Below are 18,954 nucleotides of genomic sequence, written 5' to 3' on the forward strand. Positions count from 1 at the left end.
ATGCCAGTAATGCTGGGGTAAGATGGTATCTCATTGTGGTTTTGATCTGCAATTCTCTAATGGCTAATAATCGATAGTGTTTCCTCATGTGTCTGTTAGCTGCTTGAATGTCTTTTCTGGTGCGGTGGCTGTTCATTTTCTTTGCCCATTTTTTAATTAGATTATTTGTCTTTTTGTTGTAGAGTTGTTGGATTTTCCTGTACATTTTAGAGATTAGACCTCTGTTGGATTTGTAATAGCCAAAATTTTTTTCCCTGTCTGTAAGTTGTCTTTTTATTCTTTCGGTGAAGTCTTTTGATGAGCGTAAGTGTTTAATTTTTAGAAAATCCCAGTTATCTAGCTCATCCTCTGGAGTTTGTATATTGTTAGTTATGGCATCCTGTTAATGCCATGTATTAGGGTCTCTAGCACTGATCCTATTTTTTCTTCTATGATCTTTATAGTTTTTGGTTTTATATTTAGGTCTTTGATCCATTTTGAATTATTTTTCGTGTATAGTGTGAGGTATGGGTCCTGTTTCATTTTTTTGCAGATGGACATCCAGTTTTGCCAGCACTGTTTGTTAAAAAGACTGTCTTTTCCCCATGTCATGGACTTTGGGCCCTTGTCAAAGATCAGGTGACCATAGGTGGATGGATTTACATCTGGGTTCTCAACTCTGTTCCATTGGTAGATGTATCTGTCGTTGTACCAGTACCAGACTGTTTTGACTACCATAGCTGTATAGTATGTTCTGAGGTCAGGTAGTGTGAGTCCTCCTACTTTATTCTTCTTCTTCAATAATGCCTTACTTATCCAGGGCCTCTTCTCTTTCCATATAAAGTTAATGATCGTTTCTTCTATCTCTTTAAAGAATGTTGTTGGTATATGGATCGGGATTGCATTGTATTTGTAGATTGCTTTGGGTAGAATTGTCATTTCCACCTTGTTGAGTCTACCTATCCATGAGCATGGTATATTTTTCCATTGATGTAGATCTCTTTTGGTTTCTTGCAGTAGTGTTTTGTAGTTTTCTTTGTATAGGTCTTTTACATCCCTGGTTAGATTTATTCCAAAGTATTTTAGTTTTTTAGGGGCTATTATAAGTGGTATTGTTTTCCTGATTTCCTTTTTGTCATTCTCTTTATTGGTGTATAGGAATACAATGGATTTTTGTGTGTTTATCTTGTATCCTGCTACTCTGCCGAATCTTTCTGTTAGTTCCAGTAGTTTTCTCATGGAGTCTTTTGGGTTTTCTATATATAGTATTATATCATCTGCAAACAGGGACAGTTTTACTTCTTCATTACCAATTCAGATGCCCTTTATTTCTTTTTCTTGCTTTATTGCCCTAGCTAGGACTTCCAGCACAATGTTAATTAGGAGTGGTGATACAGGACATCCTTGTCTTGTTCTTGTTCTCAAGGGGAATGTTTTCAGCCTCTCTCCATTAAGAATGATGTTGGCTGTTGGTTTTGGATAGACACCCTTTATTATGTTGAGGCATTTCCCTTTTATACCGATTTTATTGAGAGTTTTTATCAGGAATGGGTGTTGGACTTTGTTGAATGCCTTTTCTGCATTGATTGAGATGAGCATGTGATTCTTTTATTTTATTTATGTGGTGTATTACATTGATTGATTTTCTAAGATTGAATCATCCTTTCATACCTGGTATGAATCCTACTTGGTTGTGGTGTATTATTTTTTTGATATGATGTTGAATTCTATTGGCTAGAATTTTGTTGAGATTTTTTGCATCTATATTCATGAGAGATATTGGTGTGTAATTTTCTTTTTTTGTGGTGTCTTTGCCTGGTTTTGGTATCAGGGTTATGCTGGCTTCATAGAATGAGTTTAGAAGTATCCTTTCCTCTTCTATGTTCTGAAATAGTTTGAGTAGTACTGCTGTAAACTCTTCTCTGAATGTTTGGTAGAATTCCCCAGTAAAGCCATCTGGGCCAGGACTTTTTGTTGTTGGGAGTTTTTTTAATTACCTTTTCAGTCTTTTCCCTCGTTATGGGTCTGTTCAGATTTTCAACATCAGTTTGTGATAGTTTGGGTAGGTAGTGTGTTTCTAGAAATTTGTCCATTTCCTCTAGATTTTCAAATTTGTTGGAGTATAGATTTTCATAATACTCTGTTATGATCCTTTTTATTTCAGTTGGGTCTGTTGTAATGTCCCCCTTTTCATTTCTTATTTGGGTTATTTGCATCCTCTCCTGTTTTTCTTTTGTCAGTTTGGCTGGTGGTTTGTTGATTTTGTTAATCCTTTCAGAGAACCAACTTCTGGTTTTGTTGATTCTTTCTATTGTTTTTCTATTCTCTATTTCATTTATTTCTGCTCTTATCTTAATTATTTCCTTTCTTCTGGTGGCTGTAGGCTTCTTTTACTGTTCCCTTTCTGTTTGTTCAAGTTGTAGCGCTAATGTTTTGATTTTCTCCCTTTCGTCTTTTTTGATGTTTGCATCTATCTATTGCTATAAATTGACCTCTGAGGACTGCATTTGTTGTGTCCCGAAGGTTTTGCTATGATGTGTTTTCGTACTTGTTTGATTCTAGGAATTTTCTGATGCCATCTTTGATTTCTTCTATTACTCAGTGGTTTTTAAGCAGGGTGTTATTTAGTTTCCATGTAATTGTTTTTTTTCCTTGCTCTTCTTGTTGATTTCTTCATTGATGACGTTGTAATCAGCGAAGATCCTTTGTATTATCTCAGTTTTTTAGATTTTGTTGAGGGTTGCTTTGTGGCATAAGATGTGGTCTATTCTGGAGAATGTTCTGTGTGTGTTGGAAAAGAATGCATACTTTGCAGCTGTTGGGTGGAGTGTTCTAAAAATGTTTATGAGTTCAAGTTGGCTGACTGTGGCCTTTAGATCTTCTGTATCTTTGTTGAGTTTCTTTCTAGATGTTTTGTCCTTTACCGAGAGTGGTGTGTTGAAGTCTCCTACTGTTATAGTGGAACTGTCAGTTTCTCTTTTCAGTGCTGTTAAGGTTTGTTTTATGTATTTTGGAGCCCTGTCATTGGGTGCATAGATATTTATTATGGTTATGTCTGCATGATGGATCATCCCTTTAATCATGATGCAGTGCCCTTCTTTGTCTTTTATGGTGGAGTTTGTTTTAAAGTCTATTTTATCTGAGATTAATATTGCCAATCCTGCTCTTTTTTGGTGGTTGTTTGCTTGAAGTATTTTTTTCCATCATTTGATTCTTAATAAATTTATGTCTTTGTTTCTAAGATGTGTCTCTTGTAGACAGCATATTGATGTATCCTGTTTTTTTATCCATTCTGTCACTCTCTGTGTCTTTATGTGTACATTTAGACCATTAATGTTCAGTGTGAGTTTATTGCTTTCATTTTGTAGTGCTTTTTTTGTGGTGCTGATGATTTCTTTGTTCTTCTTACTCTCCTGTGCTGAATTCCTTTTGTTTGTGAATTTTTTTCATTTCTTTTGTTTTTGTAGATTTTGTTTCTACTGAGTCTTTACGTTTTTCTTCTTTATTTTGATGAGTAGGTTTGTTAACTTCCTTTCTGGTTACCTTGAAATTTACCCTTCTCTTCCTAGGTTTGAACCTAGGAAGGTCTATTATTACTTGGTATCGCCTTGCCTTCCTCTCCATTAGAAATTTCTATACCTACACCATTTGTTCCCTTTTTTATTGTTCTAACGTTGTTGTCATTTAGAGATTAACCTCTCTGGTTCCCTGTTGTAAATCTTTTGGGTTTGAATAGTCCTTGAGAGGTCCTTTCCTAGGTTGGTATCTGGTTGGTGTTATCTTGCGTCCTAGATTCAGGCTGTCACCTGATGTTGTTTGTTGTCAGACCAAAGGAATCTCTTTAATAATTCTTGTAAGTTTGGTTTGGTTTTTATGTATTCCCTTAATTTCTGTCTATCTGGAAATGTCCTAATGTCACCATCATATTTGAATGAGGGTTTTGCAGGATATGTTATTCTCGGTTGGCAATTTTTTTCTTTCAAGTTTTTGTATGTGTCATACCATTGCCTTCTTGCCCGCATGGTTTCTGCCGAGTAATCAAAGTTTAGTCTTATTGTTTCTCCTCTGTATGTGACTTTTCATTTTTTTCAAACTGCTCTCAGGATTCTTTGTCTTTAGTTTTAGTGAGTGTTATTATGATATGCCTTGGTTATTTTTTTTGGAGTCTATCCTGTGTGGGGTTTGTTGAACTTGGATGGTCAGCTTTTCATCATTCATGATATTAATGAAGTTTTCTGTCAGCAATTGTTCAGTGATACTTTCTGTGTTTTCCATTTTCTCGCCTTGATCTGGAACTCCAATCACTTGCAGATTTTTGCTTTTGATTATATCCCACATAATTCTCAGAGTTTCTTCATTTTTCTTTGTTCTTTTTTCTGATTTTTCCTGAGAGTTGTAGCCAAGTGTTTGTCTTCAATTTTGCTGATCCTGTCTTCCATTGTTTCAAACCTGCTCCTCAGCCTTTCTATGCAACCATCCATTTCTGAAATCTTGTTGTTTATCTTTTGGCTTTCTAATTGTTTCTGTATGCTTTCTAGCTGTGAATTTATTTTGGCATTTTGTTCCTGTATTATTTTCCTGAATTCTTCCATTTTTTGTCTGTATTTTCCATGAATTTGCCTGCCTTTTCCATGAATTTGTCTGTTTTTTCCTCATTTTTGTCTGCTTTTTGCTTCAACTCTTGGATGGCTCTGAATATTAGAGATTTGAATTCCCTATCAGGTAGTTCTAGTGCCTTTTCTTCTACTGGAAAGTCATCTGGTGTTTTATTTTGGACACCTACCAGAACTATCCTGTCCTGTTGTTTTATGTTTTGATATTGTCTACTGTCTTCAGGACATAGTTATTTTCTTGATTATAGATTTGTTTGTTTCATCTTGCTTTTTTGTTTTATTTGGTTATGTCTGAGCAGGCAGGCTGTGCATTCTTTGTTGTTTTCTCGTCTGTGGACACAATATTTTTCACTTCCTTGTACAACGGGCAGGACCAGTTGCTCAGCTATGGTGCTGCAGGGCAGGTCCAGCTGAAGGGGAGGGGTGGGGATGGGTTGTTCGTGGCAGGTACTGGGCTGACAAGGTGAGCCAGGAGTCAGTGCAGGGCAGGTTCCGGTAGGCTGTGCCTGTGGTGCTTGGGATTATAATGTTTTTAGCACATGGTGCATATAGGCAGGGGGATGTTGTGATGTGTGGAGCTGGGTTGGGCATGGGAACGGAGAGAGGAGAGAGAAACAGGAGCCAAAAAGAAAAAAAAAAGTGCTGAGGGAGCCTGCTGTTAGAGTGGAGAGATGAGAAACAGAAATGAAGAAAAACAAAAAGGAGAAAAATGATAAAAATGAAAAAAAAATCCTGAGATCCCACCTTTACAGCTTTGTAGATCAGGGAAGCAGGTCTCAAGCCATGCAGTACTGCCTGGCTAGAAAGGGTGGAGATGACATACAGTGCCAGGTATTCAGGGGACAGGAAAAGAAGGTAAGTAGGAAGAGAGGAGAACCTGAGAAATTAAGAAAAATGAAAAGGAAAAAAGAAAGAGAAAACAAACAGAAAAGAGAAAGAAGAATTAAAAAAGACCTCAGGGATCTCACAAGCATGGCAGCACAGACTGGGGAAGCAGTTCCCCAGCCGAGCGCCACTTCACAGCCTGTCAAGAAGAATCAAAGATAGCACACGGAGTCAAGTGTTCAAGATAAAGGAGGAGGAGGAGGTGAAAGACTGGGAGGAAACCAAAAGAGACCAAAGAAAAACAACACCAGCAACAAAGAAATGGCAGTGAAGACTCCTACCAGTGTGGGCAGGGCGAATCATCGTAGCAGGAAACCGGCGCCTCCCATGCTGTGGTTGTGGCCTGCTGTGAAGCAGCGGATTGGCCCACCGTGAAATAGCAAATCAGCCTACTGGGAAGCCGTTTATTGACCCACCAGGAAGCAATGAATTGGTCCACCGGGAAGCTGGAATCGGCCTGCTGAGAAGCCGTGGATCGGCCTGCCGGGAAACTGCAGATCGGTCCGCTGGGAAGCGGCGAAGGCCGATCAGGGGGAGGAGGTGTAGGGGGTGGGAAGGCATGTCTCACTGGTTACTACATGCTCTATCTCCTGCTGGGAGCTCCATGAATCTGCTTTCGTACTCTCTGTCCACCGAACTCCAACAGGAGTCCAAGATGGTGGATCTGTGCTGCGTTAGCTGGTAGGGGACCTCTGCTTGTAACTCTCCTAACTCTCTGTTCTCTGTCAGTTTCTTATTCTGTTTGGTGCTTGGTTGAGTTCTTGATCTCTTCATTTGATGCTTAGGGTTGCAGGATTGACGTTTTTCTCTGATTTACTCAGTTTTTTTGGTCTTTGCTGTGGAGGGACAGTGTGGTGCTTCCATCTGTAGCGCCATGTTGGCTCCGCCTCTCTGAATCTTTTTATTTTTATTGGATTAAATCTTTTATAGATTTTCCATTCTTTCTTGAACAAATTAAACTATATCTCATAAATCTGAAAAGTTATTATTGTGTTTTACATTATTACTTGTGTTGTGATTACTATTATTAATCATTGCATATCAAACGAAAACTAAGTGGTTTTTCCCTACGTTGATCAAATTCTCAAGGAGGGAGGATATTGTTTTCTGTGAAGCAATATTCTTTAATGCTTCCGCCTAGTATTGCAAGCACTCAAAGGCATTAGCTTACGTTTTAAGAATATTGAAAATACTGAGGAACTTATTATTTTCAGAAATACTAGTTTGTTATTGGAATGTCTGGGAGAGATATCAGACTATGTTCTTGGGAAAATTAAATCTCTAAGTACTGATTGGCTTAGTGTTGGAAATTAATTATGCTTTTTGCCTCATAATAGTTTATAGGTTTCTGTGAGAAAATAAATATTACTTTACCGGTAACTTTTTAAAACACATGATGAATTTTCATTTTTAAAATGGTAATACATTGATTCCGAGCATGTGTAGGTGTAGATTAATTACTACAACAGAAATACTTCTCGTTATGGTTCTTTTATATGTGCTTTAGTTCTATAATGTTCTTGGTTTTCTCAGAAAACTCTTCAAGAATTGCAACATTTAAAATATACTATTAGACTCAGTTAGAATGGCTATCCGTTGGGTGAGTGTATAGAATACAAAGACTGGCCTCTCTGATTATTATAATAATCTCAAAATCTTCTCCAGATTATTTGAGCGTAAAAAAGTCCAAAGTATGAATTGGCTAGTATTCATTTTAGCATGGTATGTATTTCTAAAACTTAATTAGTATGTTATTTTGAGATACTGAACACTAAGTAGGATACGTATTGAAAATATTGGATGTTATCCCTTCTTCTGCTTTTTTCTATACAGTTAAAATTTTGACCATATAAGTAGCTTGGAGGTACATTTATTAAGTCTGTTTTATTAAAAAAGGAGACTTCCTACTTATTTACTCATTTATTCTTTAAAATATTAATTGAGAACTTGGTAGGTTCTAGGCAGATATAAACAATTGACAGAGTCCTTTTCCTTGCAGAGCTTATGTCCTAGGCAGGGAGGTAAACAAGAAAAGGTGTACAAATAGGTAACTTCAGACATTTGTAAGCCCTACAAAGAAAATAAAACAGGTGGTAGCGTATAGGAAGAGGAGTCTCTTTTAAGCTAGCATAGTCAGGGAAGGCCTTTTTGAGAAGATGACACTTGAGCTGAGATCTGAATGAGTAGTAGCATCATGTGAAGATCTGAGGAGAAGACTATTGTAATCAGAGGGAACAATAAACAAGAAGGCAGAATTTAACTTGGCATGTTCAAGAGGCAGAAAGAAGGCCAGTATGACTGGGGTTTAGGGAATGAGGTAGAGAATTGTAGATGAGAACTTTGGAAGGAATTTTTATTTCATTTTAAATGCAATGGTAAGCCATTAGAGGGTTTAATTAGGGGTATTATGTGATCAGATTAATGCTCTAAAAAGTTTCCTCTGGTGACACTGTAGAAAAGCAAGGGTGGAAACAGGAATACCAGTGAGAAAACTATTAGGGTAGTTGAAGTTGACAGTGGCTTGGATTAGAGCAGTGGCTCTAAAGAGAGAAGTGGATGCGATAAAATGGAGGCATGGCTGATAGAATTTGTTGATGGGAGAGGAAGGGGCTGAGGGAAAAAAGTCACCCTGAATGATTCCTAGGAGTTTGGTCTGAAAAATTGGATCGATGATGGTATGATTAACTGAGATGGGCTAGATTGGAGAGGATTATGATTTTGATGGGGGCTGGGAGGTTGGCACAAAAGTTCTTTTGGGCATCTTAAATTTGACATAGGAGAGTTCAGGGCTAGAGAATTTGTGTGTGTGGTGTATGTGTGTACGTGTGTATGTGTGTGTATATACTAGTTGCTGTTGAGTTGATTCCGACTCATAGCAACCCTAGAGGACAGAGCAGAACTGCCCCCATAGGGTTTCCAAGGAGCTGCTGGTGGATTCGAACTGCTGACCGCTTGGTTAGCAGCCGAGCTCTTATAGAGATAAAGAAAATCTATAAATATAGGTCTAATATTACTTCATCCAATATATGACAGCATGCCTATACTTAAATTTATTTAGAATCTTATGTTTTTGAAACTATAACTGCCTGTTGAATATAGAAACTGAGTTTTAAAGAATGGAGCTCAAAATGATTTATAATACTGGAAAGCCTATTTTTAGGCATATAAAATAATAAAATCCAAAATCTGTCTTCCTGAAAATATTTTTACAATTTATAATAATTTTGACATCATGTTCTGTACTTACAGAGTAAAGGCAAAAATATACTTGCAGTCCATGTTTATTGTTTATCTAGCATGTAATTAATTAATTCAGCAAATGTTTATCGACTGCTTATCATGGGAAAGCGTTCTGGGCTAGACTCCAGTCATACAGTACTGAATGAAAAAAATATTTTCCCTAACCTCCAGGAATTTATAGTCTAGTGGGAGAGTAAAAAAATTAAACGGGTATACGTATGGATATGTAATTACCTAATGTAATTAGTGCCACGAAGGAAGAGTATGGTATGCTGTTGGAAAGAATAACAAAAGGATCTTAATTACAGGGTCTGTTAATAACTGTTGCTGTAAAGAAGTGACATGTAAGCTGAGGCTTGAAGGAATAGTTAGAAGTTTACCCAGTAGGAAGGAGCCCTGGTGGTGCAGTAGTTAAGCACTCGGCTGCTAACTGAAATGTTGGTGGTTTGAACCCACTAGCTGCTCCACAGGAGAAAGATGTGTCAGTCTTCTTCTGTAAAGATTTACAGCCTTGGAAGCCCTATGGGGCAGTTCTACCCTGTCCTGTAGGGTCACTATGAGTCAGAGTCGACTTGATGGCAATGGGTTTGGTTATCCAGTGGGAAACTGGGGATGGAAGTTGAAGAGATTATTCTAGGCGAGAGTCCACCATTTGCCAAGATTCTGCCTCTGAAGCAGGAAAGATCTTGGGGCATGCTAGGAACTGGGAGAAGGTCATTGTGGCAGAATGGAGCGAGCCAGAAAAGTGGCACTAATAGGACTAGAGAGCTAGGTGGGAGCCAGATAATGCAGGGCCTTGTAGACCAAACTCAGAAGTTTGTTCAATATAGGAGCAAAGGGGAGACCATGGATTGATTGTAAGCAGAGGAATGGTATTATCTAATTTGTACTCTAAAAGCTCATTTGGGCTTCTTCTTTTTTTAATTGTGATAAAATACACATTATAAAAAACTTACCATTTTAACCATTTTAAGGCATACATTCAATGGCATTAAATACATTTACGATGTTTTGCAAACGTCACCACTATCTAGTTCCAGAGCTTTTTCATCACACCAACCCGTGTTGAAACCCATACCCATTGAGCAGTCACTCCCCATTCCCCTCAGGCTTCTTTTGTGGAGCGTGGATTAGAGGGGAAGACTAGAGACTTTTGTAATTGTGCAGATAAGAGATATTGGTTGCTTGGATTAGGATGTTGGCAGAAAAAGTTAAAATTATATATATATATTTTTTTCTTTTGATTTAATTTTTTCTCAATTTGAGTCCTTGTCAATTTGTAAAGCTAATATAAACTGTTCTGTTTTCCTAGGTGTTCTTCAGATGATGCAGACAAGAATTGGGGCCTTACAGGGAGCTGTTGATAGGTACTATTGTTCATTTTGTAAATAAATGGGATGGAAAGATTTTTATCCATGGATATTTTGAAATTGATTTTATTCTTACCACCGCCCCCCCCCCCTTTTTTTCTTTTAGGATGAAAGCAAAAATTGTTGAGCCATACAACAAAATAGTAGCCCGTACTGCACAACTAGCAAGACTTCAGGTAGCTTCTCACTTTTAATTTCTTTGTACTTTATTATTCATTTTGTTTTGATAAGTAGGCAATTTTCAAGAGTCTGAGTTCTGAAGAAATGAGGGAATGGAAATATATGAAAGCAATGGGGAAAAATATTAAAAAGCCTTAAAATAAGATATTCAGTTAAAAAAGTACAAATCTAAACTACAATCCAAGTAAATTAATTTCACTCTACTTTTGACATTGTAAAATCATTTACTCTTTTAAAATTTTTATAGAATTCAAAATTATCAATTTTAATAGACAACAGGAAAGAGCCTAACACTTATTGGATTCTTACAGTCTATGATCAAATCTAAGGAACCCTAACCTATAACTTGCTGTTCTTATAGCAGTGTTCATGCATCTTTCAGCAAATTCAGTTTCTGACTAAAATGAAGTGATTTTCTAGCTTTGTGGAAGAAATACAAAAAACGTTTTTTCACTGTATGTTCCACATAGTTATCATGATTATTCAAAAACTATTTGCCTATAGCTAGATATATAGATTGTTTCAAACTTTTCACAATTGCAGATAATAACTGCTGTAAATAATTTTATGCAGTGTTTTCCCCTCTTTAGATTATTTTCCTAGAAAATCAGTAACTCTCAACTCTGTTTTAAGAAGTGAGTGCAGTAGCTGCAACATCATGAACCCATCCAGGAAAGTGAATAGGGATAAAATAATAGTAAAGGAACTCTTCTACTCTCTTGAAAGCTTAGGCAAGTATCTGTTTTGATGTATATTTACCTCTAAAAATCAACTTGGTTAATTATATATTTACTGCCATCAAATTAAATAATTGTAAATAATTAGAACCATTATATTGTAATTAGCTGAGAATCTCTAGACCTTCTAATAGGTCAATGGAACATCATATGTGAGAGAGACTGTGTTTGTTATGGCAGGGGATACAAAGATGGGTAAGATAGTCCTTGCTCTCAGAACATTACATTATGGTGAAAGGAAATAGGATAACCCATTGCCGCTGAGTGGATTCTGATTCATAACGATCCTATAGGACAGAGTAGAACTGCCTCATAGGGTTTCCAGAGAGCAGCTGGTGGATTTGAACTGCTTACCTTTTGGTTAGCAGCCGAGCTCTTAACCACTGTACCACCAGAGCTCTGGAAATAGGATAAGTGTACACAAATGACCAAATAAAATACTGAATATATAAATTCCAAAGTAAATAAAGTTCCAAGGAATATTCAGAAGAGAGAGAAATTATATGCAGGAGGAAATGTTTAAAAATTCTCACATTAATTTTTTGGCACATTTTCAATCTTCTGTAACTCAGAATGTTCTTGTCATTCAGTAGATTTCAACTGGTGTGTAAACTTTTAGTGAAATCTTCTCTTTGTTCCTTCTGGCAAAGCAGAGTATTTCTTTTTTTTTGGAGGGCTCTTTTAATATCCTATAGATACTTCCCTTATAAGGAGCCTGAGTGTTGCAGAGTAGAACTGCTCCATAAGGTTTTCAAGGTTGTGACCTTTCAGAAGTAGATTGCCTGGCCTGTCTTTTGAAGCACCTCTAGGTAGGTTCGAACTGCCAACCTTTTGGCTAGTAGTTGAGTGCTTAACCATTTGCACCACCCAGGGACTCAAGAAAATCCTATGGAGCAGTTCTGTTCTGTAACACACGGGGTCACCATGATTTGGAGCTGACTTGATGGCAGCTAACAACAACTTCCATTACAGCACTTTCTGCATAGCTTTTCCCTTATCATAGTCTGTAAGACTGAGCTCTTTGAGGGCTATATTGTATTGTTACTGTTGAATCTTCAGCCTTATCAGAGTGTTATGTGTCAGTCATTTAGACTTAGTAAATGTTTAAGAAATGAATAAAATTATTTGTTCCTTGATCTGTGACACAGTTGTAATTTTTTTTAAACATGTAGCATATGTAATAGAATAAATTGTACATGAGATTAAAATATGTTTTCTGTATGTGCTTATATAGATATTTTTTATAACAATTTGAGAAATATAGCATGTGGGAAAAGTTTAGATGTCTTGGCCTTTTTTAGTAGTGGAGAAGAGATACTTTCAGGTTATTTCCAGATAGACAGTTAAGAGCAAGTTTATGGGGTAGTAAGGATGCATAGGAACCTGTCTTAAAAATCAAACAGGTATCATGGAACAATAGAACATTGTTCAAACTAAAACTGCAACCTAACAATCGTTCTCTCCTATAACTCAGTTTCGGCATCTTTGCATCTCTCTGTCAGTGCTACTTTTTCTTGCTGTTACTATGGACTAACCCTCCATTCTTCTCACTTGCTCATTGTGTCCCCAAAGAGAATAGTGACTATTCAGTTGTCAGTACCAGTTTTGAGCGTTCTTTTTGCGAGGCTATCTCATGGCCACTGGTCACAGGCTTTGGATGACTTCCTCTGAGTCAGCATTATTATCTTGATCTAATTAGCTGTGCCTAGGGTTACAAGCTCACATGACCTGAACTGCCCGTGCTACTGACCTGAAAGAGGACCATGGGCACTGTAAGTGCTCAGAGTATTGTAAGGGTTCTCTTCAGTTTTTTTTTTATTCTTATGTTAAAATATGTAGTAAGAGAATTTACTCCCCGTGGTTAAATTGTAAATACTGCATTTTAGGATTCTTTTTGGGATTACTTCTCATTTGGTACTGTCAAATATGGCATTAAGTTTCACTGGAATTCTTTTGCTTGTTGAAAGAATGAATCAACATATAAGGATGGAATTGTTAACTAAGAAAGATCATTATGCTTACATATTTATAAACTTGCCCCTAATAAAATAAAATTGTATGAAATATCCTGCAATTTGGACAAAGGATGGTAGTTAACTTGGATTTAGTAAACTTTAAAATATTTTTATATTTGAAGACGTAGGAGTGTTTTTATTAACAGAACTAACCAGCACTATTAGTCTTTGTGTGGGTTTTCATTGATTTTGTAGAGCATTACACATTGTTGCGTTCATTAGAGCTTATTGTTTAAATTTAGGTAAAAATTGGTTACCTAAAAGATGGAAGAAATACACAGAGTCACTATACCAAAAAGAATTGGTCGACGTTTAACCATTTCAGGAGGTACCATATGATCAGGAATCAATGGTACTGAAGGAAGAGGTCCAAGCTGCACTGAAGGCATTGGTGAAAAACAAGGCTCCAAGAATTGATAGAATACCAACTGAGATGTTTCAACAAACAGATGCAGCTCTGCAAGTGCTCACTCGTCTACACCAAGAAATTTGGAAGACAGCTACTTGGCCAACCAACTGGAAGAGATTCATGTTTATGCCTATTCCCAAGAAAGCTGATCCAACCAAATACAGAAATTATCAAACAATATCATTAATATCACATGCAAGTAAAATTTTGGTAAAGACCATTCAAAAGTGACTGCAGTAGTATATCAACAGGGAACTGCCAGAAATTCAAGCCAAATTCAGAAGAGGACATGGAACCAGCGATGTCATTGCTGATGATGGATCCTGGCTGAAAGCAGAGAATACCAGAAAGATGTTTACTTGTGTTTTATACTATGCAAAGGCATTTGACTGTGTGGATCATAACAAATTATGGATAACATTGCAAAGAATGGGAATTCCAGAACACTTAATTGTGCTCATGAGGAATCTGTACATAGATTAAGAGTCAGTCGTTTGAACAGAATAAGGGGGTACTGCATGGTTTGAAGTCAGGAAAGGCGTGCGTCAGAGTTGTATCCTTTCACCATACCTATTCAATCTGTATGCTGAGCAAATAATCCAAGAAGCTGGACTATATGAAGAAGAATGGGGCATCAGGATTGGAGGAAGACTCATTAACAGCCTGCATTATGCAGATGACACAGTCTTGCTTGCTGAAAGTGAAGAGGACTTGAAGCACTTACTGATGAGGATCAAAGACTACAGCCTTCAGTATGGATTACACCTCAATGTAAAGAAAACAAAAATCCTCACAACTAGACCAATAAGCAACATCATGATAAACGGAGAAAAGATTGAAGTCAAGGATTTCATTTTACTTAGATCCACAGTCAACATCCATGGAAACAGGAGTCAAGAAATCAAAAGACGAATTGCATTGGACCAGTCTGCCGCAGAAGGCCTCTTTGAAGTGTTGAAAAGCAAAATGTCACCTTGAAAGACTAAGGTGTGCCTGACCCAAGCCATGGTGTTTTCCATTGCCTCATATGCATGAGAAAGCTGGATGATGAATCAGGAAGACCGAAGAAGAATTGACACCTTTGAATTGTGGTGTTGACGAAGAATATTGAATATACCATGGACTGCCAAAAGAACGAACAAATCTGGCTTGGAAGAAATACAGCCAGAATGCTCCTTAGAAGCAATGATGGCAAGACTACATCTCCCATCTTTGGACATGTTACCTGTAGGGATCAGTCCCTGGAGAAGGATATCGTGCTTGGTAAAGTAAAGGGTCAGTGAAAAAGAGGAAGACTCTGAACGAGATGGATTAACACAGTGGCTGCAACAATTGGCTCAAGCATAACAACGATTGTGAGGACGGCATAGGATCAGGTGGTGTTTCATTCTGTAGTACATAGGGTCGCTGTGAGTTGGAACCGACTTGACGGCACCTGACAACAACATGTTTAAGTTTACTTCTTTGCTTTGAATCAGATCTTAATCATGTCAGAACCATGCATTTTTTTTCCCGTTGTTTAGTACAATCTTTTGACCGTAAGTTTTTAGAACCTTATTTATTTTAGCCACCTAGGTAGGTATTAATTATAAAAAGATTTCATGCTTATGCAGAACTTACGAAACATTTTCAAGTATTTTGAAATCACCTAATTTTTGTAATAATGATATTTAGAAGTTAGTATATCTTCATTTTGTGAATAAGTAAAGTGAGGTTCTGAAAATTACTTGCTGAAGTTCATATAGGCAGTATGCAATAGAATTAAGATTGTGAAGCAGGATTTGTTTTTCTAAATTTAGGTTTCATTACTTTTGATTCTGTGGAATATGTAAAATAGTAGAATATATAGTTCTTGTTTTTCAAAAGTTTTCTGGAAGTAAAAATAACGAAAACAAAAATCAGATTCATGAAGCTCAGATGAAGCATTATATAATCTAAAGAGCACTGGAGTAGTAGTTTCGAGGCATGGCCAATATTTTAAATCACTTTAGCTACATGACAATGAACAAACTTTAGTTTCCTCCTTTTAAAATAAAAGTTTGGAATAAATCTGTGAAATCTTTTCTGTATCTAAGAAGCTATGGTTCTATGAAGCTGTGATAGTTTCTGTAATTGTATGTTTTTATTTTTTATGGTTATGCAAGCATGAGAAGTCAGGATTTTTCATGTTTAAGATAAATACTGTTTTTATTTTATTAGCAGTGTAATTAAATATTATACCTCATTTTCTATACTGCTGTTGTAAAAATATTACACTATGAGGACTGAGTTGAATAACTTGGGCAACATTAAAAAGGAAGAAAGAAAGGATGGTAAGTAAAAGATCAAAGAAATGAGCTTAGGTAAAATTTGGTATCTTTATTTCCAATATTTAACTTTTTCTTTATTGACTCATTCTCCATCTAGCTTAGGAAGGAAGCTCATCTTAAAAACTGATTGCTCTTCAAACTTTTTTGAAGTCTAAGGGCTCTTTGGAAGACTATTTATGTTTTAACTGTTGTTATTCTGTTCACTTTGTCTAGCCATTTCCATTTTAAACTTTGGGGAAACCTTAGTGTTTTTGTTTGATATAGCTATTCTCTGAGCTCGGAGTTCATTTAAATGCACGTGGTATAAGAAAGCAATAAAGAAATAGCGATGAGGGACATTTATGCCTTGAACATAAAATCCCTATGATTGTACCCTCAGTTAGAAGAAGGTACTTTTATACTTAAATCCTTTTGCTTTTCCCCCCAATTCACTCTCTTCTTAGACTGCCTTTTCTTTCCCTAAGCAGAAGCTTCTGACTTCATCTGTACACATGAATACATGAGTTGAATTTAATTATTACCCCGAGGATCATCTCTTAGTTCATTTTAATAATATTGTTTGCTTATGAAGTGTTGCAGCGTTTTTCAGAAAAAGTTTTGAAGAGCTTATTATCCCTTACATAGAACATTTAAATTCTTAAGCTTTTAAATTATATGAGAAAATTTGAGTTTTTAAACTTTTAAATTTTAAACACTTGCAATCATATAAGTTTTTTAATGTAACAGTGTTATATAATTCACATACTTATATGTTTTTATATTTTTAACTTATTTTTGTTTACTTTTTATCATTTTTGTTTTTAACTTTTTAAGTTGTTTTTTAACTTTTAAAATTAGTTTTAAAAAGTTTATTGTGATAAAATATATGTAACACAAAGTTTGCCATTTTAACCTTTTTTAAGTGTACAATTCAGTGACATCAGTTACATTTACCATGTTGTACTACCAGCACTACTATCCGTTTCTAAAAGCTTTACATTACTTCAAACAGAAACTCAGTACCCCTTCATCAATAAATCCCATTTCATACTCCCCCCAGCCCCTGGTAATCATTAATAAACTTTGGTCTCTTTGCATTTATCTATTCTAGATATTTCATAAATGTGGGATCATACAATATTTATCCGTTTGTATCTGACTCAACATAGTGTTTTCATGGTTCATCAATATTGTAGCATGTATCAGAACTTCATTTCTCTTTATGGCTGAATAATATTCTACTGTATGGATGGATATACCACACTTTGTTTATCCATTCATCCATTGATGGGCATCATTTAATCTTTATAACAATCCTACTAACAAGTCATTTGTGTGTGTGTGTGTGTGTATGTGTGTGTGTGTATATATATATATATATATATGTATATATATATCACATTTTGTTTATCCATCGATCGTTGATGGACACTTGAGCTGTTTCCACCTTTTGGCTATTGTGAATAATGCTGGAATGAATATTGGTGTATTCAAAATTAAATGTTTTTTATTTAATTTTTTATTAAGTAAGAAAGTTTGAGAAAATTTTGGGATAAAGGGAAAGAATCACTTATTAAACCTTCTGTCTGTTTTATATGTATATGGTTTATGTCATATAATTTTGTAGGGTTGTTTTTAGTTTTCAGCTGATATGATATAAAATAACTTCATCTTTATTGTTGTGTGGCAAGCAAACTTATTTTAATGGCTTCATGGTTATCCACTGAATGAATGTACCAGAAAGCAAAGAAGACGGAAGGTGGCACAAGAAGTGTACGGTGAAACCTGTGAGAGCTGGAACTCGATGGAATGCCTTGTTTTTCTGGGTCTTGCAAGTTTTCCACCTTTGACGGGATGTAGTCTTACCACTTTTCTATTGCTCATTTTAGTGGAAAATATTTGAATTTTCCTTCTCTGTCAGGTTTCCGCCTTACACAGGTTCCAGCTTTCACATGTTTTACTATAATTTGTGAATCTCCTTAAAGACTATAAAAACATATAGAGCAACTAGGATAGCAAATCCAAAAAACTCATGGTGATAGAAGTGATTTTTATACCAGTTTTGACCCTAAGCTTTAAGAGGCATAGCGGTTTTTGTTTTTGCTCTTGGAAAGCCAGTCTCCACGTAAGAAATTAACTACTTTGAGGCCACCATGCTGTAAGGAAACCCAGACTAGCCATGTGGAGATGATAGGTAGAGAAACACTGAGATACCAGGCATGTGAGTGAAGCTTTCTTATACTGTCCAGACCAGCTTAGTTGTTCACTGAATGCAGCAGCTTGATGGCCCCAGGTGACACTACATAGAGTAGTTAAAACCAAAACCAAACCTGTTGCCATTTAGTTGATTCTGACTCATAGTGACCCTATAGAACAGAGTAGAACTGTCCCATAGGGTTTCCAAGGCTGTAAATCTTTATAGAAGCAGACTGCCAAATCTTTCTCCTGCAGAGCACTTGGTGGGTTTGAACCGCCAACCTTTAGGTTAGCAGCTGAGCACTTAACTACTGCACCACCAGGTCTCCTCGGAGCAGTCAAACCCTGTCAAATTCTCTACCCACAGAATTTATTCAGTTATTCAGTTATTGTGACTAATACTGCAATGGTCAATGTCATGAGAAATAAATCATTGTTGTTTTACGTTGCTAAGTTTTGAGTTAGTTTGTTATGCAATGTTAGATAATTGGTACACCAGCCAAAGAGATTTTCAAATATAGAGACTGCCATCACATGCAAGAATGCAGGGAATATTGTAAAAATGGTGGCATGGTGGCAGCATCAGACCTCCTAGTCTAAACTTATGAGGGGGGAAGAGAAATTACCATCAGCAGCCCAAGGCTGATTCCTGTAAGGTGGAGACTGGACATACTTTCTCCCCCAACCTTTTTCCTGATTTTGACACCAGTCTTCCTTCCCACTGCATTCTATTTCTCTATTGGGTTCAATAATTTGTTACAATGACCACACAGAACTCACAGATCATACTTGCAGTTATAGGGTTTATTAGGGAAGTAACAGGTTATAATTCAGGATCAGGAATGACTCAGAATACAGGTCGTCAGTCAGGACAGCTTCTTGGCCGTGCCCGAAGGCAGGCCTCTCAACCCCTCAGCTCCTCGGTCCAGCCTCTGCCCTGCTCGGGCAAGTGTTACAAAGCTCTTTAGCTCCACCAATAAGTGCCCAGAGGCACCCTACTCTGCCACTAAGCCTCCTGCCTGAAGGCACTCAGCTTTCTTGC

The 18,954-nt window shown here is 36.7% G+C and overlaps 1 protein-coding gene across 2 annotated transcripts in view; it reads left to right on the plus strand.

Annotated features, from left to right (window-relative positions):
• Positions 1-18,954, plus strand: part of COG5 (component of oligomeric golgi complex 5) — a 304,101-nt gene that overhangs the window by 12,589 nt on the left and 272,558 nt on the right. For both annotated transcript variants that reach the window (XM_012557354.2, XM_012557355.2), the window contains exons 4-5: positions 10,030-10,084; positions 10,194-10,263. In XM_012557354.2, the coding sequence (XP_012412808.1) occupies positions 10,030-10,084; positions 10,194-10,263 (125 nt within the window). The remainder of the gene's footprint in view (positions 1-10,029; positions 10,085-10,193; positions 10,264-18,954) is intronic.

Source organism: Trichechus manatus, unplaced genomic scaffold, assembly GCF_000243295.1.
Source record: "Trichechus manatus latirostris isolate Lorelei unplaced genomic scaffold, TriManLat1.0 scaffold00096, whole genome shotgun sequence".
Taxonomy (NCBI): Eukaryota; Metazoa; Chordata; class Mammalia; order Sirenia; family Trichechidae; genus Trichechus; species Trichechus manatus.